This window comes from Polyodon spathula, chromosome 5, assembly GCF_017654505.1.
Source record: "Polyodon spathula isolate WHYD16114869_AA chromosome 5, ASM1765450v1, whole genome shotgun sequence".
In the NCBI taxonomy this organism is placed as follows: domain Eukaryota; kingdom Metazoa; phylum Chordata; class Actinopteri; order Acipenseriformes; family Polyodontidae; genus Polyodon; species Polyodon spathula.
In genome coordinates, this window is record NC_054538.1 from 2,505,057 (window position 1) to 2,532,905 (window position 27,849).

A 27,849-nucleotide genomic window follows, 5' to 3' on the forward strand; every position below is an offset into this window, starting at 1 on the left:
AGGATCAGAGCGTAACAAGCCAAATCAATATTCTCATTGTGGGTTGCTGAATTGTATGAAGACCTTGGAACAAAGCTGATTACTAAACAAGATGCAGCTTGTATCTGTGCATGGAACACATGCTGCATGGTGACTTACAAGGGTTCATGTCTCTCTGTGTACCATACTTCATTGAATGGTTATCAGTATTAAAAAGTGGGTAGCACACTGTGGGTCCCCCCCCACTGTGGGTCCGCCCCCGCCCCTGTGTGTATTATGGTTTATTTTGTATTTGTGTTATTATTATTTAAAATGTATTGTGTAATTTCTATAAAACACGTTTTGTTATTCTTGTTTTTGCAGCATGGATGGGGTTAAACTTTTTTTTTTTGTAAAGTGTTTGGTTTTTGTTTACATTTTTATTTACTATAGAAACAAGCATGTTTGCGTGTCACCCCAAGTACTTGCCTGTTGTGTATCCCATTCATTTCCTGGCCTGATGTTTTCCATGAAGTATGGTATGTACATTACTTCATGGAATAGCTATCCATATGACAAAGTGTGTACCATTCTTCATGGAATAGTTATCCATATGAAAAAAGTGTATATCATTCTTCATGGAATAGTTACCCATATGAAAAAGTGTCTACCATTTTTCATGGAATAGCTATCAACATGCAAAAGTGTGTACCATACTTCATGGAATAGTTATCCATATGAAAAAGTGTATATTAGTTCTAAGCCTACTTTCCATGTTTCTACTGCACGGGAGTCTGTGGTACTGTTTTCTAGAGAATCACACCAACAGTGCACTGTGTAGATAATTAATTGTATAACCGGGGATGTGTTCAGTACAGCTTTATAAGCAGTGTTAATCAATCAGACTTCCACATTGGAAGATGCACTGAACCCATAAAAGCATACAGAATTGGATATAATGTATTTATTTATGAATTTTCTTTCTAACAGGGAGCAAATGTTACAAGTATTGCTTAGAATCACTGATGCTGTGATGCGAAGGCCACAGGAAAACACTAAAGATGTGTTTGCCACAAGCCTGGCTGGAATGCTTTTTCGGGTAAGGGTGTGCCAGAACTTATACCATTCCTATTTACACTTCACTTCCAGAACCTGGGATATTTATCTCCAAGTGTTTGTAGACTGTGTAGAATTCCTTCATGTGTGGGAAGCTGTTATCTAGTGGTCTTTTAGAGCCTGCCATCTTCCTGTCATGGTTTTTCTTTTTTTTTTTATTTAGTCATCGCCAATGTTTTTTTTCACCCCGGTTTTCTCCCCAATTTGGCGTGCCCAATTATTATTTGTATCTCGGTTCACTGCTGCAACCCCCCGGCGACTCGGGAAACAGAGGTGCCCTATCAGCCACAGGGGTCGCTGGTGCGCGGTGAGCCGTGGATTCCCCTGGGTGAGCCGTGGATTCCCCTGCCGGCCTAAGCCCTCCCTACCCGGGTGGCGCTCGACCAGTTGTGCACCGCCCCCTAGGAACCCCCGGTCACAGTCAGCAATGAAATAGCCTGGACTCGAACCTGCGATCTCCAGGACTCCACGCGGAGCGCCTTTATGGTTTTTAAACAAACTTATTATATAAGCAGCCCAACCCCAGTCTTGCGAAACGTTCGTTTAATCTCCATGTGAGCTGCTTCAAAAAAGCCTGACATGCGTGGTGTTATCTGGCCTGCTTCCAGGCATTGCTTACCATGTGCATAACCTGAGATGGTCACTTAGGTGCTGCACTTTGCCGGATGAGGTTTTTTTGTAGCTTTTAAAGTGTATCTCAGCTATTGTTTAATTGAAGCGTAACACACGCATTTTGTTCTGCATCTCTTGTCATGTCATGGTAAAACATATCACATGTGCAAGACCTGGCTCCTGTTTTAATATACCTGACAGAATAATTTTCTACTGCAGTGGCTCCCAACCTTTATCAAAGTAGGGACTACCTTTATGTTTGAATTTTCACATGGACCACATGGCACACAGTTTCATTTCTAAGCTAATTTTTGTCTGTATATGTATAAATACATGTAGAAAGTAAAGTATTTATATAACGTACCTGACTGAGTGAGATTCCTGGGCTTGAATCTTTACTACCAGGTCAGCACAGAATGTTGCCATTTTGCGTATTGAAGTTGCTGATGGCAAAGTTGGTGTTTCGTTTGTTTAAAATGTTTATTATTTTCAATTCTGAGTGCTTTGTAGATAAATTGCGTCTTAATTTTGCAGGTTTAAGAGTTTTGTGTGACAAAACGTCCTGACAAATAATGCACTGGGGCTTGGTTCATCCTCGGATCCAGTAAATGTAAATACCAGTGCTGGTCTCGCAACCGTTACCTCGTGTAGTAAATTAGTCTATCCGCTGCTAACGCAATTTATTGAACGCAGTGATTGCCTGCTTCGCTCGACGTACATATAGAAAACACTGGAATATGAAGACAAGGTGGGTGGGAAACGATTTGAAAAATGAAGAAATGATTGGAGAGGGTACAGGATGTTGCATACCACTTCTGCTGTGATGTGTAAATTAAACAGGATTGGTGGCACACAGTCGAGAGGATTTATAACATTTTGGTTAAATATGACAGCGACAAGAACAGACTGTACACATTATTTCCAGAAGTAGTGGTAATAGAATTTACTTTTGGCATATAGTCTTGTGAGATATTAAACCTGGCTGAATAAACCAATATAATGACATGGAGCTGAAATCGATAATTCACGGTACAGTTAACAAGTCAAGCTACAAATGCAGCCTCTTTTTGTTTCACATTAACTTATGTTACTATATGCAGCTAACCTCTCTAAAAACTTACTGACATAATAGCTATATTTCTATACCCCTGACAACACTGTAGCAAATGTATTGTTGAAAATGAAGTACTTAATGTTATTTATTTATTTATTTATTTAGTTATTCCAACTGTATCAATGTAGTGCTCTACTTGTATGTGGAGTGAAAAGGCGCTGGGACAGGCAGATTATGTTTTTTTCCCCCCTTAAATTCAGTGAACACAAGCAGTAAAATGAGGTGTAGATTTGTTTTTTTAAAATAGTGCTGGCTAAAAAATAAATAAATAAATAATTCTGTAATTTTGACAAGACAAATGTGCCTTCATAATGTGTAAGCTATTTAGTTAGTATTTGTTTCAGTTAACAGTGGCTTTGAAGGCGATGCTTGGTATTGTACATTTATAGCTGTATATTAATTTATAAACACACCCGTAATAAAAAGAAAACCGACAAAGGGAGGAAAATGCAGAATACATACGTATCTTATAATTACATATAATGTGTTGCTTAGTAATACATATTGCGGGACAATACATATTATTGTGTAGAAATGGGTAACCGTGTTTTGGTAGTGGTCTGCGGAACCACAGGTTGGGAACCACTGGCCTACTGTGTATAACCGAAGAGAGAACAAATGGTACTACTCCTGCAATATTATCAAGTTAATACCAACAAATGTATTTTTGTTTGTTTACAGTAAATTGCATTGTAAAGGGTTTCTTTCTCTTGTCCCCTCACTCACAGACGATAATGGTAGCCTGGGTTCGGGCTAATTTAAGTGTCCTTGTCACCCGGGAGCTCTGGGATGAGCTGCTCAGTGTGCTGTCGTCCCTCACTGCTTGGGAGGAGCTAGTCATCGAGTGGGCCAACATCATGGATTCTCTCACAGGAGTCATAGCAAGATCTGTCTATGGCCTAGATATGAGCAGCTTGCCGCTCGACAAACTGAGTGAACAGAAAGAAAAGAAACAGCGAGGCAGAGGTAAGGGCCACTATCTGGAAGATGTGTCACCTTTGAGAAACTGTTTCTACTGCTATAAAGAGGACAAAGCTAGTTTTTTTTAAACATAGACATTTATAAAAGATAGATATTTTAGCAAGTATAAAATGTCCATGTATATAGAACTGAAAGGGATGTGAGGTGCTTATATCTGTGGGTTCAGAAGTGCAAAAGCAGTCTTTTTCTGACACCTTACTTGAAATTTACAGCTTGTTGAAGGTGCTCAAGTGATGGGTGTATTAACTGGTCTCCATAGATAAAATTTAAACTTGACATCTCCCAACCTAGAGGTTAATTGTCATTCCTACAGTACTTAACACTAACATCCAGCAGAGATCATGCTCTGAGTCTGCTGTATTTCAGTCGGGAAAGTGCCCTGCTGAGGGGGTTGGGCAATACTGCCTGATGAAGCCAGTGACAGTTCAATGTCCTTGGTTGTCTTTGCTCCAACTCTGCAAAGGCCTTGTGTCTAGATACAAGGGATGGTACTGTAAATTAGATGCAACTCGTTTGGGCTTTCTGAGGTTTGTTTTGGTTGCTTGTTTTCCACTACAGGAACTTGAAAAACAGTGTATTAAAATGTCTACTTAAACAATAACCTGATGAACTTATAACCATATCAATAATCAAAGGGATCAATAATTGATGAGCAATTTGGTTGGTGCAATTGATGAAATGTCTATATCTGTGATATTTTTTATTAATAAGCGTCGAGCTTGCTTTGCAATTTGAGATCTCTTTGTTGAATAAATTAAGGAGTGATTCAGGACGCTCAAAAGGGAGCTGCTATGGGTAGATCGTTTTCTCTGAGCTGGAGAAGTCACCCTGAAGTACAGGAGCCCATGCGATTCAGGAGTGCCACAACATCAGGGGCTCCAGGAGTGGAAAAAGCAAGAAACATGGTCCGGCAAAAAGCAACAGGTCAGAGCACAATACAGTGTAAACTTTTAAAAACAATGTGTTTGATCATTCCTATTGTTCTGTTTACCACTACCACTTCTGCATTCCTTGCTTTATTAGAAAACAGACATTGCCGACAGACAAAGTTGCATATGTTCTCTTAAGGTACAGTAGTTTTAACTGTAGGGAGGTCTTTCACCACTCTAAAACATGCTTACTGCTATGTCATAATTAAGTCTAAATTATATTTTAAAAAGAAGACTTACACATTATTGTAAAATTGAATGCTTTTGTGTGACATTACAGATTTAGATTGTATTGACATGTCAAATTCAATTTCTCTGAAGACCCAGAATACTAATACTCATGTTATTTTGAACTAAGTTAGGTGCTGAAGAACACATTTTTAAATCCGATTGTTCACTAAAATGGAACTTGAATTAAAACTGTGGAACCCTTCTGAAGCAAGCGCAGCATTTTCTGAAGAGGAATACATTTTGTTTTAACTGTCTCAAACTAGAAAAAAATTACCTGCAAGTAACATCTTTTTAATTATGTAGTGTTTCTTCTCTCTGAACATTTGCATCTGTTTTTGCATGTGCTTCATGACAAAGCCAGCATATGTTTAAGAAAGCCTTGTCTGGCAGAAGCAGACATAATCAAGGTTCATTTTTGGCAATTTAGTTTGGTATTTGACTCACTGAGCAAATTGGGTTCTGCTAGATACAATAACAAGATTGCATAAAGGACTGCAAAGCCTAATGAAAGAGTACATTTCAGCAGCAGCATTATGAGGTTGTGTTTTCTTTACAGAGTAAGTCGTGATTATAAAAGGCAAGCAGATGGTGTCTATTGTTCCCCTTGGATGGCACATTTGAATCGCTGCAGTTTACTGAGTCAGTGGTTAAACAAAACTGATCCCTGTTGACAGTTTGCAAATTGGGGTGGTCACTTTACCTTATAAATAATTCACTGCCTTATTTTTGAATTTGAAAACTATACAGTTCGACAGTATTTTTTGTAATAAGTAGATACAATGTGACATGCCTAACAAGGTTCTTTTAAATGAACAAAGTTGAATGTATGCGTGATAAACAAACACTATTTCCCTCCTGTTTATGTATTGCTTTGTGTCAGTCTTCCTGCAAATGTAGTACTTGCACACAAACAAACCAGTTTGAAATGGGTCACGAAAGATGAGGGAATAGAGTTGCTTTAAATAATGCCAAGTGAGCTTGAATATATTTTGTTTTTAAAACGATTGCATCTAAACATTATTGATTGCTTGAAAACGATTGCATCTAAACATTATTGATTGCTTGAAAACGATTGCATCTAAACATTATTGATCGCTTGTTAAGTTTTGAACAGATGCAGTTTAGCCTGAAGGACAGCTCTCCGAAGTGAGATGGACACAGTGGCAGCCTCCAGCTTCCCTTTTCTCTTCCTAATTGGATTTTTCATGCATTGAGCTTCAAACAGGCTAATATCCTCCTCCTTTAAAAGAATTCAAACATCAATCACACACCCGTCTTAATAGTTTCATTAGGAATATAATTAAAAGCTTATTAAAATGCGTAAAAGGTAACATTATACAGCAGCGATTAAATCTGTAATAAAGCAGTCATTAAATTGTGGGGTTTGCAAACCTTTCATAACCATCTTGTGGATTAAAAAGTTAAATTCACATGTATTCTTATAAAAACGGCAGCTGCTTTTCTTGAACCCTTTGTATATAGGCCTAATACAGTATATCAAACCATGTTACTAGAACATTAATTACTGTTTAGTTTTTATTATGATGCTTTCAGGTTGTGTTTTTGATATACAATTGATCAATTGTTCTTTTCTCACTCTTTCCAATGGAAGCTAAGCGAAGCCATTCTATCAGCAACTGTGTTCATCTGTACGAGGCTTTGCCCGCTGCTAAAAGCGTGCCTCTGCTACTTCACACTGTGAGCTCTTTCTTGCCTGGTATCTCTTACAACTCTTCCGCTCACAGACTTTCAGGTAGTGTACTGAAAGCTATCTTCTACTTCACTTCTAGCGCCTTGCTTCTTATTTCTTGATTTTCTGCATGCTGCTTTCTTACAGCTCTCAAACAGTCTTCACAGTTTACTGGCAGGGTTCATAAATGTTTTTTAACAAACAGTCTTGCGTTTTCAGGTATGTGACTGACAGTGACCTGAAAATAAAAACAGTAATAAAAATGCTTTTTAAAAGACCAAATTCCAATTGGGTTTATTTTTTTTAGATTCTGTTTATTTTTTTTAGTATTACTATGCAGGACAGCAGCTATAAGATCACTGCCGTTATTAAAAATGTGCACAGGTTAATCTACCGATTAATCAACTAAAGGCCATTGCACACTGGATCAGATAACGCATTCGAATTTAACATGTGTCTAAACAGAAAAAAAAAAAAACATCATGTGCATTCCCTATTGCACTTTGCACACTGAGTCAGTAATTGACGGCGACATGTCAATTTTGGAATAGAAATGAGTTTGAGTTGATCTGATTTTTGTCGTGTGTTAAAAATGACTTTGATCAATGAAAAACGACTGGGAAAACACGTGGATTCTTGCAGTTCCCTGAACAAAATGGAAAATCTAATTGTGTGTGCTGCCAACAAAAATTACTTTATGATAAATCCAACAAAGATTCCAAAGACTTTGTAAAAAAAAAAAAAAAAAAAAAAAAAAAAAAAAAGGAAAACATGGAAATTGCGTAGACTTGGGCATGAATGATATGCATTATAAAACATGAAATTATGAAGTGATAGCATACATAAACACTAGATTTTGTGCAGTGTAGGTTATTACAAGCATGTGCTTTTTATTTCAATTGTAGTCGGAAGTAAAGAAACAATGGCCTAACCTGGAAACAGAGAAAGAAGCGTGACAGGGCAACCAAGAGTGTTTGAAAAATGAAATATTGGTCATCTGGTTTCTGATGCTATGGCAACTGTTTTTTTTTTTAATTTGTAGATCTAGTAGAAATCTAATAATTAGCAAACATTTTAACTTCTATCAGCGTTTGCTGATCGTTAAGTTTATACTACATTTAACATGTTTTTTGTTTTGTTTTCAAAGTTATGTACAATAGAATTGTATTTTTTATTAAAATACTGAAACTAGGTATATTTACTACAAAGCCTCCACTGCATCCCAGCGCTCTGAAGTAAGATATTAACTAATCTAGGGTGCAATGGACTGACTGACTGTACGTGTACACCCATATATAATATATATAACTATATATATATATATAATATAGATAGTATATATCATATACATATATAGATATAACATATATTATATATATATATATATATATATATATATATATATATATTACAGTGCCTTGCAAAAGTATTCAGACCCCTGACCAATTCTCTCATATTACTGAATTACAAATGGTACATTGAAATTTCGTTCTGTTCGATATTTTATTTTAAAACAATTAAACTCAAAATCAATTATTGTAAGGTGACATTGGTTTTATGTTGGGAAATATTTTTAAGAAAAATAAAAAACTGAAATATCTTGCTTGCATAAGTATTCAACCCCCACACATTAATATTTGGTAGAGCCACCTTTAGCTGCAATAACAGCTTTAAGTCTTTTGGGGTAAGTATGTACCAGCTTTGCACACAGTGTCGGAGTGATTTTTGGCCCATTCTTCTTGGCAGATTTGCTCCAGGTTGTTCAGGTTGGTTGGACGACCCTTGTGGACCGCAATTTTCAAATATTGCTACAGATTCTCAATGGGATTGAGATCAGGACTTTGACTGGGCCACTGAAAGACATTCACCTTTTTGTTCTTGAGCCACTCCAATGTTGCTTTGGCCTTGTGCTTGGGATCATTGTCCTGCTGAAAGGTGAATTTCCTCCCAAGCTTCAGTTTTTTAGCGGACTGAAGCAGATTCTCTTGCAGTATTTTCCTGTATTTTGCTCCATCCATTCTTCCTTCAATTGTAACGAGATGCCCATTCCCTGCTGATGAGAAGCATCCCCACAGCATGATGCTGCCACCACCGTACTTCACTGTAGGGATGGTGTGTCTTGAGGCATGGACAGTGTTAGGTTTGCGCCTCACATAGCGCCTTGAGTTTTGGCCAAAAAGCTCTATCTTGGTCTCATCTGACCACAAAACCTTTTCCCACATCTCAGCTGGGTCACTCTCATGCTTTCTGGCAAACTCCAGACGTGCTTTCAGATGGTACTTTTTGAGTAATGGCTTCTTTCTTGCCACCCCCCCATACAGGCCAGTGTTATGCAGAGCTCTTGATATGGTTGACTGGTGCACCATTACTCCACTCCCAGCCACTGAACTCTGTAGCTCCTTCAAAGTGATTGTTGGCCTCCCCTTCTTGTCTGAGCGCTGAGTTTTGAGGGACGGACTTTTCTTAGCAGTGCGTGGGTGGTGTGATGCAGCTTCCACTTCCTGATTATTGATCCAACTGTGCTCACTGGGATATCCAAGCACTTGGATATTATTTTTTACCCTTTCTCTAATCCATGCATTTGTATTACTTTATCTCTAACTTCTGTAGAATGCTCTTTGGTCTTCAGTTTCCTTCAGATTCACAGCCTTACCAATGATCCTTCAACAGTGGGTTTTATCCAGAAAGTGTGACAGCAACTTTAATGGTTCACAGGTGGAGGCCAATGGTAAGGTAATTGTGTCCTCATTAGGGCAATTTCTTTCATCGGTGCAAACTGGGAACTTCCACAGCACAGGGGTTGAATACTTATGCAAGCAAGATATTTCAGTTTTTTATTTTTCTTAAAAATATTTCCCAACATAAAACCAATGTCCATTTGTAATTCGGTAATATGAGAGAATTGGTCAGGGGTCTGAATACTTTTGCAAGGCACTGTATATAGTTGGCAGCACTGATAATACATTAGCATACTGACTGAAAGCACATGATTCTTAGATTGTTGTAGAGTTTAGCATTGCTGACAGTGAAAGGCCGGTTTGTTTTCTGGTGTCATGCATGTAGAAGTGGATGAGAGCCAGCAGGGTGACAGTCCCACGGATGCAGAGACCCTTGATGTGGATCGAGAGCAGCAGCTCACTCGCAGCAGCAGCACCTCAGATATTGCACAGCAGCTCACCTCCAACTCATTCCAAGGTATCATAGCATCTACTGTGGGTTTATTAACATGTTCGAATATAGTGTGTCATGAACTATATAAGAGGTTAATATGTGATTTTCAGTGTTATAACCATTCCAGTTATCTATCTATCTATCTATCTATCTATCTATCTATCTATCTATCTATCTATCTATCTATATATATATATATATATATATATATATATATATATATATATATATATATATTTTTTTTTTTTTTATCATTTGGCGCCATCTAGTGCAAAAAAAATAAAAAATAAATAAAACCATTCAAGGTAGTTTCATTTTAATTGTGGTATTAAAGACTTTAAGGAATCCAGACTTTAGGGTCCCAGTTGTGTTTTTTAAGCATAGGCTTTACCACAGCTACCTTAAGTGCTGTACCAGAGGTAAGTGAACCATTTATAATTTTTTTAATGTGGGTATTAATAAAACCAAGAACATATTTTAATAGTTTTGTAGGAATTGGATCAAGGTAACTCTCATATGTTGAACTATCCCTGTCAGTTCCTGTAAGGTAATCAAAGAAAAAGCCCCCATAGTAGCCTTAATAGGTGTAGTTGGTAAAATTGTGCTGGAGTCCCCCTTAATAGAAGGGGTCTGGAATCTAATTTCTGATGTCTAGTATTTTATTTTTTAAGAAATGTAAGAACTCATTGCAGCTGTGAGAGGCTCCAATGTCAAGGGTAGGACTATTAGGGGAAGGATTAATTAATTTATTTAAGGTAGCAAAAAGAAATCTAGGATTATTTTTATTTGTTTCAATTAAATTAGAATAGTATGATGATCTAATCAACTCCAGAGCCTTCCTATGCTTAAACAGGTGGCCCTTCCATGTGATGTAATGAACGTCCAGTTTAGATTCCCGCCAGCTCTGTTCTGTTTTACTCATATTTCACCTCATGAGTTGTATCATTAAACCATGGTGAGCTTTTTATAAAAGACATTGATTGATGCTACAGTATCTAAGATACCAGTCCAGGTGGTGTTGTTGGTATTAACCAGCTCATCTACTGAGGAGGACCCAGAGAGTGGTGATGAGCTCAATACATCAGAAAACTTAACAGCAGTTTAATTAATTACCCGGGATTTAAATGTACGGTCCACAGTCTTTGTAGATACTAGAAGATTCACCTCAAAAAGAATGGCAAGATGATCAGCATGTTCTTAACAGCTAAACTACGAGAAATTACCAGATCTAAAGTATGGCCACGATTATGCGTAGGACCTTTGACATGCAGGATATAATCTAAGGAATCCAGTAACCTCAAAAATTCCAAGGCGTTAGGATCAGAACTTTGTGATGTAACTTTGTTACCAATAGTATGTATACATTACAGGACAAAAAAGGGAAAATTCACCAAATAACAACTATTCAGACTCAAGAAACGAGGGTTTGGAAAACATTGGAACAGGAAGAAAAGAAGTTGAGGCTCCTGTGGTAAGCTTGTACCAGATGAGTTTATCTATAGTTTAACACTGTCACCTAATAGGAAATAATTAAAGACAACCTACAAACCCCCAAATTTATGTATGGGTTGTTTATTTCTCGGTAGTAATGAAAATAGATTCTGTGTAGAAACTAGTGCAAAGACAAAAATGCTTTTTCTGATTAGGAATAAAACCATTTTCACAGTATAAAACCAGCAAGGAATTGCTCAGCGCTATCATTTACCTGCTCGTAGGTAGTTTCTTGCTCGATTTTATTATAGTCTTAAAGTATTGTTTTTCATTTAATAAAAATTGCATTTGACTATGCATTCATTGTTAAATAGGGCCCAATCGTGGTGGATGTCTTTATTGAAAATAAAAGTTCTTGTTCTGGCATTCATTTTGTGTGTTTCTTTAACAAGATCTACGTCAGGCGAAGTAGCAATCCTGGTGAACTTGAATGTCCTGGGGATGGCCTGCTACCTTTAGGAAGACAGAGGCAGCGAGAGAAAAGTGCGTTGGGATTTCATTTTCAAGTCTACCCATTCTACCCATGTATCTGGCTGCTTATGAGTAAGGATATGATTTTGTCATGGAGGTGACGGAAATCGTGAATTTGTAAAAAAAAAAAAAAAAGTCCAAATCTTGGAAATGGATGTAAAAACACTTTTGATTAGGTGCTTCATTTATTTCATTTAAAACATGCAGTATTTTGCACTGAAAATATAAATCTGCGAGTATCTGAATTGTTTGGTTGTTTCACGCAGCATTTAGGTGTAGCTATAGGTCAGGGAATGAGTTAGCTGAGTGAGCAAGCATGTAAATCTGTGACAGCTAAAATGCAAAAAATGTGTGAGTTGTTTTCTGTAAAGACAGAATAACAAATGCATTGGATAACATAAGTTTACAAACTTACAAAGGCTTACTTTACAACGTGATGTTTGTTTCAGAATTGTGGAAAACTTAAAGCCTGGTTCATGCAGTACTTCTGTTGCAGAGGAATGCCATGCGTCAAGCACAGACAGCTAGCTGTGCAACTTCACTATTTGCTGTACGAGACGCATCGTGTCGCAGCCCTTTTCAATGTGCAAAGTAATTGCACGCACGCACGCACGCACGCACGCACGCACCATATATATCCAGTCTGTACTGCCATATATAGATGTCATTTTGTATTACAGGAACTTAACCAAACACTTCAAATATTCAGGCCTTTGCCCAAATGACTACAAATTGAATATAGTAATTTACCCACTATTTAAAAGTTATAGTAATATATGTTTCTGCTTCAAGTGTTTGATGAATTGACCGCTGTGTCCATCTTGTGCCCTCTCTTTCTCAATGTTCCTCTCTAGGTGAGAGTGCCAGCAGTGAAACCTCTAATGGCTGTCTCAATGAAGCAGATGCCTGTTTAATGTCGTGGCAGATGTTTGAGGAGGAGCCTGATTCTCTCTCTCCTGCTGATGTCACTATTGATTCAGACAGCCCACGGAATTTGCTGCAGCTCAGCCCTACTGATGGCATGACAGGTACTGCACATCACTGCAGATTCAACTAGTAATACGAAAGTCAAATTAGGCTGTACCAGTCAGTATAGCTAACAGAGTGAGATCACTGGCTGGTAGCCTGAAAAGGTGCTAGATTATTTGTTGTGCTGTGTTTGTAGATTTTGTGCAATGATCAATCAAACTCAAAAATGTTTTACCAAAATATACTGTATATTTCTAGTTGATGTGTAATAGATGTGACACACAGAACAGCTCACAGTTGAAAACGTTTAAAATGTAAGTTTATCTGTCCGACGTGCTTCTTGGGGGTTCTATTTGACACAAGATTCTATGGTGTTCAATTCATAAGCTGTTGCCCATCATCTGACTGTTTGCCAAGTTAAATTCCAATAAAAAAAAGCTGTGGTAAAGCACATTTTAGTTTGCAAAAATAGAAGTAGTTACATTTAAAGTAATTAAAAAAGCTTTTAATTGCATTACTCCTCCAAATATGACTGTTTTAGAATATTCTTTAATATATTAATTGTCTGTTTAGGTGAGAAGCAAATGATTAAGCTTACAGTGCCTATAGTAATTATTTCAGTTTGTTGTGTTACAACCTGATGCATTTAAATGGGATTTTTTCCCTTTGATTTACACAACCTAATCAACACTTTAAAGAGGCAAGAACATTTTTATCGTGAAACAACAGTTAATGAAAAAAAAAAACTGAAATGTCTTGGTTAGATAAGTATTCACCTCCCCCTCGCTTTGGCTGTGCTTGAGGTCATTGTGCTGCTGAAAGGTGAATGCCCATCCCAGTCTTAGGTCTTTTGCAGACTGAAGCAGGTTTTCCTCAAGGATTTGCCTGTATTTAGCTCCATCCATTTTGCCCTCTACCCTGACAAGCTTCCTAGTCCCTCCCAATGAAAAGCATAGCATGATGCTGCCACCACCATGCTTCACAGTAGGGATGGTGTTACCTTTGTGATGTGCTGTGTTGGGTTTGCACCAGACAGAATGCTTTGCATTTAGGCCAAATAGTTCAATTTTTGTTTCGTTGGACCACAGAATCTTTTGCCATATCTTTTCAGAGTCTCCCACATGACTTTTTGCAAAGTGGGATTTTACATGGACTTTTTTCAGAAATGGCTTCTGAAAAACTCTCCCATATCAGCCAGAGTTATGGAGTACCTCAGCTGTTGTTGACACATGGACAGTTTCTCCCATCTCGGCAATGGAACGCTGTACGCCTTTCAGTGTTGTCTTTGGCCTCTTGGTGGCTTCTCTGACCAATGCCCTTCTTACTCAGCTGCTCAGTTTGGGAGGACGGCCTGCTCTAAGCAGATTCTGGGTGGTGCCGTATACCTTCCACTTCTTGATCGACTTGACTGTGCTCCAAGGGATATTCAGTGCCTTTGAAATCTTTTTATCGCCCTCCCCTGATCTGTGCTTTTCCGAGAGAGAGAGAGAGAGAGAGAGAGAGAGAGAGAGAGAGAGAGAGAGAGAGAGAGATGTATTACCAGCTGTATTTTACTTTTCAGAAATTATATACATTTTTACACAGGAGAGAAAAGCATGGCAATGTCTTAACTGAATTACTTAATTTGCTTGGTATTACCTTGACTTCTTTATTGAGGAAAAACATGTTAGACTCTTGCACTGACATGATTACAGTATTTGATTAAGCAGTGTTCAAAGTATGATCATTTGAAATGACCTCATTGCAGCTCTTGTCTGTAATGAGCTGTCAGGTGCTGGCAGTGTTACACTTTGAAGACACTAGTGATTAGTGACAGTGTGCCGGTTTGTATAGCAGCATGTGAATAAATGGGGACAGTGATGAAGACTTCATCTTCTCGTAGTTGATTGTGACAAGAGTTACGTGTCCCAAGTCAAAGACAAATTTTTAAAAATAATCCATATCTAAAGCCTGTATTTATTAAGTTATTCTCTGATTCTTAAGCTGAGAAACGTAAATGGTCTCAAGGTGTTTGGTGAAAAAACATATTTTTCCCAAACCATCACAAACAGCTCAATGTCATCTTTATTGCCTACAAATATACACATAACACATTATATTGTATTACATAAGGTACAGTTAGTATAATTGCTGTCATCAGTGTAATCTAAAACACCACAAAAGCCTTGGCGATTTACTGAAATCTCTATGATTTGAGCAGCTCTATATACACACAGAGCTCTATAATTTCACTGTGATTTGAGGAGCTCTATATACAAACATGTGTATCTTCACCATGATTTGAGCTGATAGATATACAAACACATGTATCTTAACTATGATTTGAGCAGCTCTATGTACATAAACATGTATCTTCACTGTGATTTGAGAGGCTCTATATTTATACATGTGTATCTTCACTCTGATTTGAGCAGCTCTATGAATACATGTGTATCTTTATAGTTTGAGCAGCTCTATATACATGTGTATCTTCACTATGATTTGAGCCGCTCTATGTACATGCACCTGTATCTTCACTGTGATTTGCGCAGCTCTATATTCATACATGTGTATCTTCACTGTGATTTGAGCAGTTCTATATTCATACTTGTGTATCTTCACTCTGATTTGAGCAGCTCTATGAATACATGTGTATCTTTATGATTTGAGCAGCTCTATATACATGTGTATCTTCACTGTAATTTGAGCAGCTCCATATTCATACACATGTATCTTCACTCTGATTTGAGCAGCTCTATGAATACATGTGTATCTTTATGATTTGAGCAGCTCTATATACATGTGTATCTTCACTGTGGTATCTATTCCATGGCATTTAATGAGGGTGGTCTCTGTGCTTAAACATTGTGAATCTAAGTGTCAGAATAAATAGAAAAGCACTGACCTTTTTTCAGTTAGATTTGATATGAGTATTTTCTGAAATGTGAGTTTTGTAGTAGAGCAGTACACTTTCATAACCAGATACCCAGTTCCCATGTTAATAATTCTGCTCCTGCTACTTCCTGAAATAACTTTTTTTTTTTTAAATGAATGAATGAATTAATTAAATGCTCAATTATTATCTGTATTCTCGGCTCACCGCTCGCAACCCCCCCTGCCGACTCGGAGATTTTACATGCTGCGAATCCACAGCGAGGCTGCCAGACCTATAGTGTCGGAGGACAACACAGATCTGGAGGCTCCACTGCAGAACCACAGATGCTGTTTCAGCCACAGGGGTCGTTGCTGCGCGGTGAGCCGTGGATTCCCCTGCCGACCTAAGCCCTCCCCACCTGGGCAGCTCTCGGCCAGTTGTGCACCGCCCCCTAGGAACTCCCGGTCACGGTCAGCTGTGACATAGCCTGGACTCGAACCTGCGATCCCCAGGCTATGGGGCACATCCGCGTGGCGCGCCTTTGCTGTTAATGTTTATCAAACTTTTTTTGTTGTTGACATCTTTGTTTGCACTCTACCAGAACTTAAATATTCAGTTGTTGACCGGTGTGTATTTCTTGGTTTACTGGTATACTTGAAAACTGGCTCATTTAAAACACTATCATTTAAATGTTAAAGCTTTAAGATGTTTGTATGGGCACTGGAAAGTTACTCAAGAATGCTAAAGGCCATTTGTCCTGTTTTTAAATCTCTACCTATTGCGATATATTGGTTTTAACTGGTGCGTATTTGTGCGACTCTGCAGACAGCAGTGAATGTCTAGCCGATGACATCAGTATCATTGCCGGTGGAAGTCTTACTGGCTGGCACCCTGACTCTGCAGCAGTGCTGTGGAGAAGAGTTCTAGGAATACTGGGAGATGTGAACAGGATCCAGTGTCCGAAAATACATGCAAAGGTGTTCCTCTGTCTGTACGAGCTGTGGCACAAGCTAGCAAAGGTAATGTCATCTTCATCATCTTCACTGAGACACTTGACTTAGTGACTAACATTAACTGCGGAGCTTCTAATATAAGCAATAAAAAACCACTCAATGGGTGTGAGAGACAAAGCTGAGTGTCTTGAACATCCCCAGGTATGTCACAAACACACCTGCACAGCCTAGAAAGTGCTGCTGCTGCTGCTACTGCAAAAGAAAGATGCACAAATGAGGTCATGAAATCCCGCTAGTGCTGATATGGTAGGATTTTTCCATGGGTCTTGGCAAATCAGAGTGCTTGTGTTTGTCCAAGCTGTTTTTATAAAGAATGGTTTGTAAACATGGAGATGTTAACTGATAAATTGATTTTCTACATTAGCAAAATAAGAACTATTTGGGCTTCTCAAAGTATACAGAAATCAAAACACTAAATGCCTAACATTCCCGCAATACAGGTACTTTCAAAAGTAAATATAGCTAGTAAATTATCATATAAAGTTAAGATGAAAACGGAGATGAGATTTCCATATGAAAATAAACAGCACTGGTACATACAGAAAGTGGTACTAGCTTTAAGAAAAAATATAAAACTCAATAAAATAGAAAACCTTATAAACAGAAATAATGAAAAATGCAAGTTGTTGAGAACATTTTGGTTAAAGTCCTTACTCAGGATTTCATAAACAGGAAATTAATAATAATTTCTAAACGCGGACCTGTCAATTACATCCTATTGTTAAAGCCAAGAACCTTGGCAGAATCTTTTGAGGATTTGAGAAATGAGGATTGTAGAAAAGGTGTTATAAATGAATCTGCTGCACATTGTGAAACGCAAGAAGCAAAATTTAAGGTGGCTTGACCAATTTGTTGTGTTTTTTTTAGATCAGAGACAACCTTGGAATCAGTGCTGATAACCAGTCCTCCCCTCCACAGCCCCTCCTCATCCCACCGCTGACAATGTTTGCATCCTGGTTATTTAAGGTAAGATGCACTGTTTTTTTCTTTTTTTTTTTTCTTCACCTTTAAACTACAGATCTGGCCAAACGTTTAGCATCACCCTACAGAATTAACAAATTTTGCTTCATGAAGTCGAATGAAACCTGCAGAATAATGTTAGGTTAACATATTGAATTACATACCGCTTTGTAGTTTTCCAGATACTTAACAAAAAACTGACAACATTTGAAAAATGCGAGATTTCGAAATGTAACATACTGTACTACTATTATGGCTTCCGGTAGACATTTGCAATATAATTTTGTAGTTTCTTTGATTACATGATATTAAATAAAATATCTAATTTTGTTCACACACACAGAGAGAGAGAGAGAGAGAGAGAGAGAGAGAGAGAGAGAGAGAGAGAGAGAGAGAGAGAGAGAGAGAGAGGAGAGGAGAGAGAGAGAGAGAGAGAGAGAGAGAGAGAGAGAGAGAGAGAGAGAGAGCTCGGGAAAAAATTGAGACCACTGCAAAATTTCTCTGGTTTTACTATTTATAGGTATGTGTTTGGGTAAAATGAACATTTTTGTTTTATTCTATAAACTACTGACAACATTTCTCCCAAATTCCAAATAAAAATATTGTCATTTAGAGCATTTATTTGCAGAAAATAACAACTGGTCAAAATAACAAAAAAGATGCAGTGTTGTCAGACCTCGAATAATGCAAAGAAAATAAGTTCATCTTCATTTTTAAACAACACAATACTAATGTTTTAACTTAGTTCAGAAATCAATATTTGGTGGAATAACCCTGATTTTCAAGCACAGCTTTCATGCGTCTTGGCATGCTGTCCACCAGTCTTTCACATTGATGTTGGGTGACTTTATGCCACTCCTGGCGCAAAAATTCAAGCAGCTCGGCTTTGTTTGATAGCTTGTGACCATCTGGAGGCTGGAATTGGGCAGCTTTGGCATGACTTATTCATCTTCCAGAAGATTCTATGGTCTGGTGAGACCAAAATAGAGCTTTTTGGCCTCAGTGCTAAGTGCTATGTTTGACGCAAGCCTAACACCGCACATCAGCCTGACAACACTATCCCTACCGTGATGCTTCTCTGCGACAGGGCCTGGAAAGCATATGAAGATAGAGGGCAAAATGGATGCAGCAAAGTACAGCGAAATCCTGGAAGAAAACCTGCTGCAAGAGACCTGGGACTTGGGAGAAGATTCATCTTCCAGCAGGCCAAAAGTTTATATACCCCCCCATTGGAAATTTAGAATTTCTAGAAATGTTTCAAGCAAAGAATTTGAGGAAATTTTTTTTTTTTTACAGATGAGGGGAAAAAAGTTAAAAGAAATAGATGTTTACAATTATTTATTTAAGCAATTTTTTTTGCAAAACTCAAAACAATGCTAATTCAGAAGTATTCTTACCCATTGTTGCTACGCTTGTATTGTCTACAAGGTGCTTGAAATTTCAATATGATAATACACAACTGTGACAGGGTCTTCGTCGAGTCACACGTGTGGGTCGCCGCTGTTCAAGCATACAGAGAGACAGACATGGTGTTGACGTTGACACGCCGGGACAGGCGCGCAGGATTTATTAACACAAACACAAACAGAAAACGAAAGTAAAATAAAGGCGGTCATGTGACGTTACCAACGATGGTAACGCATAGAGGACTAGTACATCAAGCTGTACAAAAAGTGCAAAATAAAACACAATACCACAAACTATAAATCAAAAGGTGCCGAGAAAACGGCAGGCCTTGCAGCAGCCCCGAGCAGTCTCCCGCGGATGTTTTTAAACTGACGGACACTCGGTCGAGACCCGCCCACCTGCTGATTGAGGACCAGCACAGCCAATCACTTGCTGCCCTTCCCTCAACCAAGCATAGCAGGCAGCAAGTCTCAATCAAGCGCCCGTCTGTAAACAATAATTCAATCAAACAAATCAAGTCCCAAAAAGACACAAAATAAACCCATTCCCACATATAAACCACACCAACACTAATTTACCACTATGCAGGGCAATCGCACTGCCACAACAACCTGATTAAAAAAAAGTCTAGAAAATGCTGAATAGTAGGTGAACATTCTTAGAGAGTATAAAAGGGTTAGGCATAGGATGACTGCTGTCATTACTAAAAAGTCAATATGAGAAAAAAGTATAGAGCCATTTGAAGACCTAAGGCAGAAAATTATTTATTGTCATAAAGCTGGAGAAGGATTCAAGATGATTTCCAAGCATTTGAGTATTCCAATTTCAACTGTTGTTTCTATTATCAAGATGTGCAAGACTCATGGTAATGTAACAACGCTCCCTTGGTCTAGAATAAAAAAGGTTATTTCACCAAGAACAAGGAGAACAATTGTCAGAAAGGTTAATAACCATCCAAGTTTGACTGCCAAAGATATTCAGAGTGAATTGGCTGAAAGTGGCACTGGGGTTTCCATTTCAACCACAGGTTGAGTATTGCATGAGAGGTGAAGGTCTCAATGGTCGCAAGCCAAGGATAAAGCTGCTCTTAGGAAAATGTTACAAGGACAATTGCCAGAGGTTTGCAAAACGGCATTTGAATGATGGATATGAGTTCTGGTCAATGGTTTTGTGGAGTGATGAAACATAAATCGAGCTATTTGGTCACGCTGATAGTCATTACGTTTGGAGAAAGTCTGGTGAGATGTACAAAAAAAAGAACACCATACCTACTGTCAAGCATGGAGGTGGGAATATCCTTCTATGGGGCTGTTTTTCCTTTAATGGCATAGGAAATACAGTTCCAGTGCACGGTCAAATGGATTCCATAGCATACCAAAGGATAATGGCCACTCCAAAACATGGTTTAACATGCAACTGGACGTTCCAACACAACAACAGTCTTAAGCACACATCAAAATCTACTTCACAATGGTACTTATTTTCTATTTAAAAATACTTATTTTCTAGTTAAAATCAATAGACCACTACAACACAGGGCTGCACAGCAAGTCTTAGACGTGATTATTGTGAAGAAAAAAAAAAGTTACTGAATAATAGCATACCAAACCAGCTATTGCAAGACTGGAGACAGAAAATCCCATTGAATAGCTAACCCAGGAACCCAGGCACAAAATAAAAGGGTAAAGAGAAGACACTTGTATGAAACAGTCAAATAAACAAATCTCAGTAACTATTCTCTATTGCTTCAGAGTGTCGTAAGCTTCCACTGCACGTCAAAAGTCATCTCAGAGCTGCTAAAACCGCTCTGTTTTATTGCCCAGCATTTGTAGTCATAAGTCCCCTTCCAACACACCCCCAAGCTTGTGTCAGTGCTCATGTTTTAACAGGTTTCCCTCACATGTAACAAGCAGGCTGCAAAAACTGTGTCACAGACAATAACCTGAAGAAAAACAGAGTAGCATCAAAACATCTGATTTATAAAGAAATTATGGGAAAATAGAATGTGAGGAAATCAGAATTAAAGGTTTAAAAGGGAAGCACTATGTTTGCTATATTAAAATAAACACGCTGTTTTGACTACATGTAACACAGAACAGTTTCGTTGCAGGCGACGCTGCTGTAGTTTTCTATGCATTTTAATAGAATGTAAAAAGATGGGATCTAGGGTATGTATGTATGACTGGTAGTTCAAGTGTTAATTCAGTATATTCATTAAGTGGGCGGGTGTGTTTTTTTGTTTTGTTTCATTTTTTAAATAAGGAAGTAGGTTTATTTTGCTGCGAAGCCATGAATGTAAATTCAGCAGCAACTCTAAATAAAACATTGTTACTGCACTAGTAATAATCTGAAGCAATATTTCAGAATGAAAAAAAAATCATGATTTCACTTTAGTGACGCACACTAGAATGGTTTTATTATTAAAAACGTGTCGTTCTTTTTTTAATTTGTTTTCAGATTTCATATTAAGCTTTTTGTGCTCATTCAATCAAACCAAGTAAAAAATTACTTGCACCATTTAAGACATTTTTCAAGTCAAGTAAGACTGGCAAAAGTAAACCAAAATTATTATTATTATTATTATTATTACTATTATTATTATTAATTTCTTATAACATGCATGTCTATAAACCTAACTAAGGCTATTTTATTTATTTATTTTTCAGTTACGTTTCAGACAGACTTGCATAGCCCCCTCTGTAATGCTGGTTGTGCCACTGCACACAGTGCTCACCCTTTATAACGCTATAGTGGAGAGCCATAGTTACAAGACCTTGCTATTTGTCTTCCTCCTTATAACAAGTATAAAAGGGCTACTGTAATGGCATTATAGAGCATCACACAGGCCAAGGCAATCCATACACAGGCGGAGGGGCAGGCGCGAACCCGGGACCTCTCGTACTAAAGCATAGCGCCGATACCGCTGTACAAAAGAGCCGGCTCCATTGCAAGCGTTTATCAGGCATATTTCTCTGTATGTGGTTACGTCACCTACCAGCCCTGCTGCTGCTGCTTCCCCCGTGCACGCTACATATATAATATATATATATATATATATATATATATAAAATAATATAAATAAATATATAAAAATGACCTTTTCACCAGGAGTCTGTGTTGTGTTTCTGACAAGTGTCTTTCCTTTTAAATACACACTGTACACTGGAAGTGCTTTTTAAACACTGTAGCGTATTTTTATTAGCAAACTGTTTTCAAAATGAACAAAACACAAAATCAAAAACCTAGCCCTTCTACCAAATCACCAGCCAGAGTTTACATTGTTCAAACTAATCCCTTTGTTTGTTTCCCAGAAAATCCTTCTTTTTCTAAAAAACTTTTCCAGCACTACGCTTAATTACAAGTTGTATTTCATTTATCTTCAGGCTACTGCATTGCCTCCTGAGTACAAGGAAGGGACACTCCATGCCTACAGGTTGATTTGTGAGATGATGACCAAGCATCAAGATGTCCCGCCCAACTCTGATTTCCTTGTACACTTCTACCATGTGATGCACAAGGGCTTCATCAGTGACGATCAGGTAACATACTGGATCTAGATGGATAGAATCATGCGCCTTGGTTAAATGGGTTTGTGGGGTGCCTGTTCAAGTATGACATGTAACCATTATCACATGTGTATTTAGCTCCTAAAGACCCGAAACCTGAACAAGATATATCAAAGCTGCTCGCAGAGCCTGTGACGCAGTCATGGCCCACCCCGAGGGCATAAAAAAACTGCGCTCACAGACCTTTCAAGACTGACCTGACAGATGAGCCTTGTACACTACTTGTTACCTCTGTCTGCTATTATATATTTATTGTGTTTTTACATAACATGTATGTGATATTAAAATAATCTCAGTTTCGTGTGTGTTTTTGCTAGTGGCATGTACGGGTGGGCATCCCAGTATGTTGCTACCCGCGGTGACTGCAAACCGGTGGACCTGTACCGTACGATACCGAGGTCACTGTTCCAGTATCGTATTGACCCGGTGCTAAAGTCACTGTACTGACCTGGTACCGTCCCGGTTCCGGCGGTACCGTACTGACCCGGTGCTAAAGTCACCGTACAGACCTGGTACCATCCCGGTTCCGACGCTACCGTACCAACCTGGTACCGTCCCGGTTCCGGCAGTACTGTACCGACCCGGTGCTAAAGTCACTGTACCGACCTGGTACCATCATGGTTCCGACGGTCCCGTACCGATCCGGTGCTAAAGTCAATGTACCGACCTGGTACCATCCCAGTTCCGACGGTACCATACCGACCCAGTGCTAAAGTCACCGTACCGCTTTGCTTGCTTCTTGCATCATGCCTGGGTTTTATCCCTGCGAGGGATACCGGAGCACACCAAGGAGCACACCAAGGAGGCAGTGCTGAAGCACAGTTTTTGTGACCTTTGTGCACATTTCTCCAAGCGCACGCTGGAGAAACGTCTCTCCCAAAGCTCTACAATGTGCTCTGCATCCCTCACTCCTGCTCAGCACTCTTACCCATCACCCTCTATTAGAGAGGTGGCTGCATCCTCACCCCATGGCTCTTGCCTGGAAAAGTAGACCACACGGTCTTCACGGTCTTCCTTATCTTCCTCTTCTCCTCCCTGAGGAACAAGAGTCACCATTCCAAACAATGGGCGGACTGTCCCCTTGGGGCCCCAGGGGGCTACCGGCGCAGATTGGCCACAGGAGGACATACTGTCCATCACCGCCTCTGATGAGGTGGGCGAAAAGGAGCCTGTGTTCCCATCTGAGGACGTGGAGTCTGACAGCACACCCCTGCAGTTAAGCTCTCCCTGTCAGCAGAGCTTCTACCGCTGTTCAAGCGGGCCACTGCAATTTTGCAAGTACCCTGGCCTACAGGAGGAGAAACACGGCAGTCCATCTTTGATGATGAGTCTACCACCCCCCCCCCCCCCCCCCCCCCCCCCCCCCCCCAGTAGTCCTGCTGTGTTTTCAGGTCGATAGTACTGTATACAGGCCTCAACAAGCAATGCCAGATCCTCAAGCGTACCTATTCAGCTAATGCTTTTGCAGCACAGCTAGGCAATTCTAATAGTATTCTGGTACCAGTCCTATTTGCTTAGGTCTCTTTCTGACAGTTACAGGTCCTCACCACAACAGCTGGACGAACTGTGCCTTGTTAAAAACAACCTACTACGTGTGTCAGTTCTCAACGGGCAGGCTATAGGCAGGAACCTGGTTGCGCAAATAGCTGCATGTAGGCAGCTTTGGCTTTCCCAGGCACACGTACCTAACGGGGACAAAGCACCGCTGTTGGATGCCCCATAACACCAGGGCATATGCTTGGCCTCTATTACACCAGAGCATCCTTTTTGCTGCAGCGCTATCATAACGCACAGGAATCCATGAAGGAGCTGGTTTGCTTGCTTTCTAAGTGACCACCCCAGTGCGCAAACCAGCAGCAAACTGCCTCATTAGGCCCCAGCAGCCTCAAAGACCAGCACAGCCGGCTGTGCCTGTTGCCAGAGCTGGTGTTCAGAACTGGCTCACGGCTGCTCGACGTGGAGGCTTTGATAGGTTCCACCACTCTGCGCAGAGACAGAAGCCTCAGGCTAAACCACAAGGCATACAGCAGCCCTAGGAGTTTGCTTTTCAGGGGGCCATCTAGAGTATTGACGTCATTACACCATGGACATCTGAGTACTTACTAATCTTCAGACTGGCTATTCATTGCTGTTCAAGAATGGTCCACTCCCTTTCAGGGCGTGAATGTTACATCAGTCATGGACCCACAGGAGGCCGCTAGGTGTCTTAGGAGATAGCAGCTCTGGGCTATTCGCGTGATAGACCCCCTGCAGTTGGAGGAACGGTTCTATTCCAGGTACTTCCTAGTGCCCATGCGGGATAGTGGCCTCAGACGGATTCTCGACCTCCCAGCACAGGCAGAGGCCCACACGGAACTTGTCACCTGCTACCTTCATGTGAAGAAACAGCTCATGCTTTCTCAGACAGACTCCTATCTAGAATGTACTTGGACTTCAGGTCAATGCTGTCCACTCTTGGACGACAGAGTTCTGAGAATAGCTGCCTGTTTAGAGCTCTTTCAGCTCAACAGAACGCTCGCGGTAGTAATGTTCCAGAGACTCTTGACAACTTCCCAGTCCCTTCCATTGGGTCTCCTGCGCATGCGCCCTCTGCAGGCCTGGTTCAACAGCAGGGTTTGTCAGCCTGCGTTGAACCGCGGCTGCCTATTGACAGTGTCTCGTTAATGTCTGAAGGCAGCCTGCCCATCTACGCCTTGGCGTAGTGCTGGGCAGTGTCACTAGAAAGGAGGTCGTCACCATGGACGCATCTAGCCTGTGCTGGGGCGCTGTGTGGAATGGCAGAGGGATCCCCCTTGGCAGGTTCTCCACATCAATGTTTTGGAGCTGCAGGCAGTTTACCTTGCAGAATTTTTTGCAAGGTGTTCGAGGGAAATATGTGCTTGTCTGTACAGACAACACAACAGTGGTGGCTTATATCAACCACCAGGGCGGACTCAGGTCGCCCAGTCTCCATCGTGTGACCTGCAAGCTTTTGCTCTGGGCACACAAGAACCTCCTCTCACTGCGGGCAATACTTCTGCCCAGGCTGACAAACTGGGCACCAGACCTCCTCTCAGGGGAAGTTCCTAGCACCTCAGAGTGGAGGCTTCACTCCGAGGTGGCGAGCCTCCATTGGGAGAAATTCTAAAGAGCTTGATCTCTTTGTCTCCCAGGAGTCAACCCACTGCCCCTTTGGTTCTCCATATCAGGAGGTGGGGACCCTCTGGCGAGAAATGCCTTGGCACACCAGTGGCCGAGGCAACTGTTATATGCCTTCCTACCACTCACCCTGCTCCTGCTGTGTCGAGAAAATCAGGCAGGACTAGACCAAGATGCTCCTAGTAGCCCCTGATGCAGCTCCTGAGGAACAGCCATGGAGACTGCCCAAGTGCTATGACCTGCTTAGTCAGGCACAGGGGACTTTATGGCATCCTGACCCATTGAGCCTGCACCTCTTGGTCTGAACCCTGAACAGCTGCATTTGAGCCTTCTGGGTCTGTCCAGTAGGGTTATTGACACCCTACAAAATGCCAGAGCAGCGTTCATACATTCGGCCACCTATGAAGGATATTGTTCCTTGCTGCAGGTTAAACGTGGTGCTTAATGCACTCGTGAAACCTCAATTTAAGCCCATGCATTCAGATGAGCTGAAATAATTGTCAGTCAAAGGGGATCTCTTGCTTGCAATCACCTCGCAAAGCAGGTGAGTGGGATGCAGGCATTCTCCATTGCGAAAGCCTACTTAATTGTTACAGAAACCCGGACAAAGGTTATGCTGCATACCAATCCGATCTCGGCATTTCATGTCAACCAGTTTATGGATTGGAGGCTTTCCATCCACCTCCTTTCCAGTCTAACATACGCTCTGCCCACTGCGGGCCCTGGCATACTACGTTCACAGGATGAAAAGTTGGAGGCAGTCGGTACAGGTTTTTTGTCTGCTATGGCGCTATGTCCCATAGTCAAGGCCTGACTAAGGACAGTCAGGACTGCCTATGGAGGACTGACCCCTCCAGAAAAGCTCACTGCCATTCCACCTGGGGCATGGGAACTTCGTGGGATTTATTCCTGGGTGCATCTGTCAAAGACATATGCAGTGCAGCGCTGTGGGCTGCTCCCCATACCTTCACTAGGTTCTACAGACTGAATATTGTGGATCCTTAAAACCCTGGCTTTAGAACTAGCGTGTTGAGAGTGGCTTTCCAGTCGACCCTTACAACACAGGCACAGAGGCGAGTTTCTCCCTCATTTTTTGCCCTTGCGACGGCTTTGGTTACGTTTCTTACTTGAAAGAGAACGTTAGGTTATTATCATAACCCTGGTTCCTTGAAATAGAAGTGTAACCATGAACCATCAAGGTCGCTGATTGCAGCAGGCTTGAAAGAAAAATGACACGGACGTCTGAGCACAGTATTTTTATGCCCTTAGGGGCAGGCCATGACCGCATCAGACTCTGCGAGCAGCTTTGATATATTTATTCAGGTTTCGGGGTCTTTAGGTGGTAAATACCCAGATGGTAATGGTTACACTTCTGTTTCTGGGAACCAGGGTTATGATAATAACCTAACGTTTTGCGGTTTGTCATTCCAATGGACAGTGAAAAGAAGATATCAAAATTGTGTGTGTAACAGTTTCTACAGCTTTAAAAAGTCAGAATGTCTTTAACAATGACAAAGCTGTAATGAGGAAAATAAACATTACATTGCCTGTTTAAGAAAAACGCTTGCATATTATCCTACAATAGTGTGCATTCATTCTTCAAACACCTGAAGATACTTTTCAAATTGTTATGAATCTGTTGAATAAAACTGCCACAACAGTCCAAGACAAGGCCTGTGTACTGACTGAGGCGATGTCTGTAAATAATAGAGGGTGTGGTAATTTGTGACATAGCATACCTCACCATGAACGTGGGTATTGCTGAATTCATTGTCTTTCATTTTCAATACGATATACCCTCCAGCAAATTGGCATTCACCCACGGTTATGGGTAAAAATAAAATAAAATAAATAAATAAAAGAAGCCATATCTGTGCTGATCTCCATTATATCATATAGCGAGGGAGGAAACATGTTGTCATTAGGTAAATTGGTCTATTGGTCTTCGAGATGCAGACATGAACACAATGTGCAGGATGTTCTTTCAGAAGAATGCACACTCGTTATAATGGTGCTAATAGATCTGCTCATTACTGCTGGTATCCTAATGCACAGCAAGTTTATTTGAACGGTCTAAACATTTTCTTTTCTGAGAACTGATGATTTCGTTAATGGTTGAATTTGGGATTAACAGTACATGTCAGGCATTGTTTTCCAGGCAGGTGTGCATGGCTTTGA

At 40.2% G+C, this 27,849-nt stretch overlaps 1 protein-coding gene across 6 annotated transcripts in view; it reads left to right on the forward strand.

Moving 5' to 3' along the window:
• Nucleotides 1-27,849, forward strand: part of LOC121315414 (ral GTPase-activating protein subunit alpha-2-like) — a 161,564-nt gene that overhangs the window by 41,459 nt on the left and 92,256 nt on the right. For 3 of the 6 annotated variants that reach the window (XM_041249469.1, XM_041249471.1, XM_041249473.1), the window contains exons 14-24: nt 949-1,057; nt 3,529-3,766; nt 4,541-4,705; nt 6,554-6,694; nt 9,695-9,826; nt 11,173-11,273; nt 11,686-11,836; nt 12,619-12,792; nt 16,413-16,606; nt 17,468-17,566; nt 22,351-22,506. In XM_041249469.1, coding sequence (XP_041105403.1) covers nt 949-1,057; nt 3,529-3,766; nt 4,541-4,705; nt 6,554-6,694; nt 9,695-9,826; nt 11,173-11,273; nt 11,686-11,836; nt 12,619-12,792; nt 16,413-16,606; nt 17,468-17,566; nt 22,351-22,506 — 1,660 coding nt within the window. The remainder of the gene's footprint in view (nt 1-948; nt 1,058-3,528; nt 3,767-4,540; nt 4,706-6,553; nt 6,695-9,694; nt 9,827-11,172; nt 11,274-11,685; nt 11,837-12,618; nt 12,793-16,412; nt 16,607-17,467; nt 17,567-22,350; nt 22,507-27,849) is intronic. The other 3 variants (XM_041249470.1, XM_041249472.1, XM_041249474.1) reach the window with 3 other exon arrangements.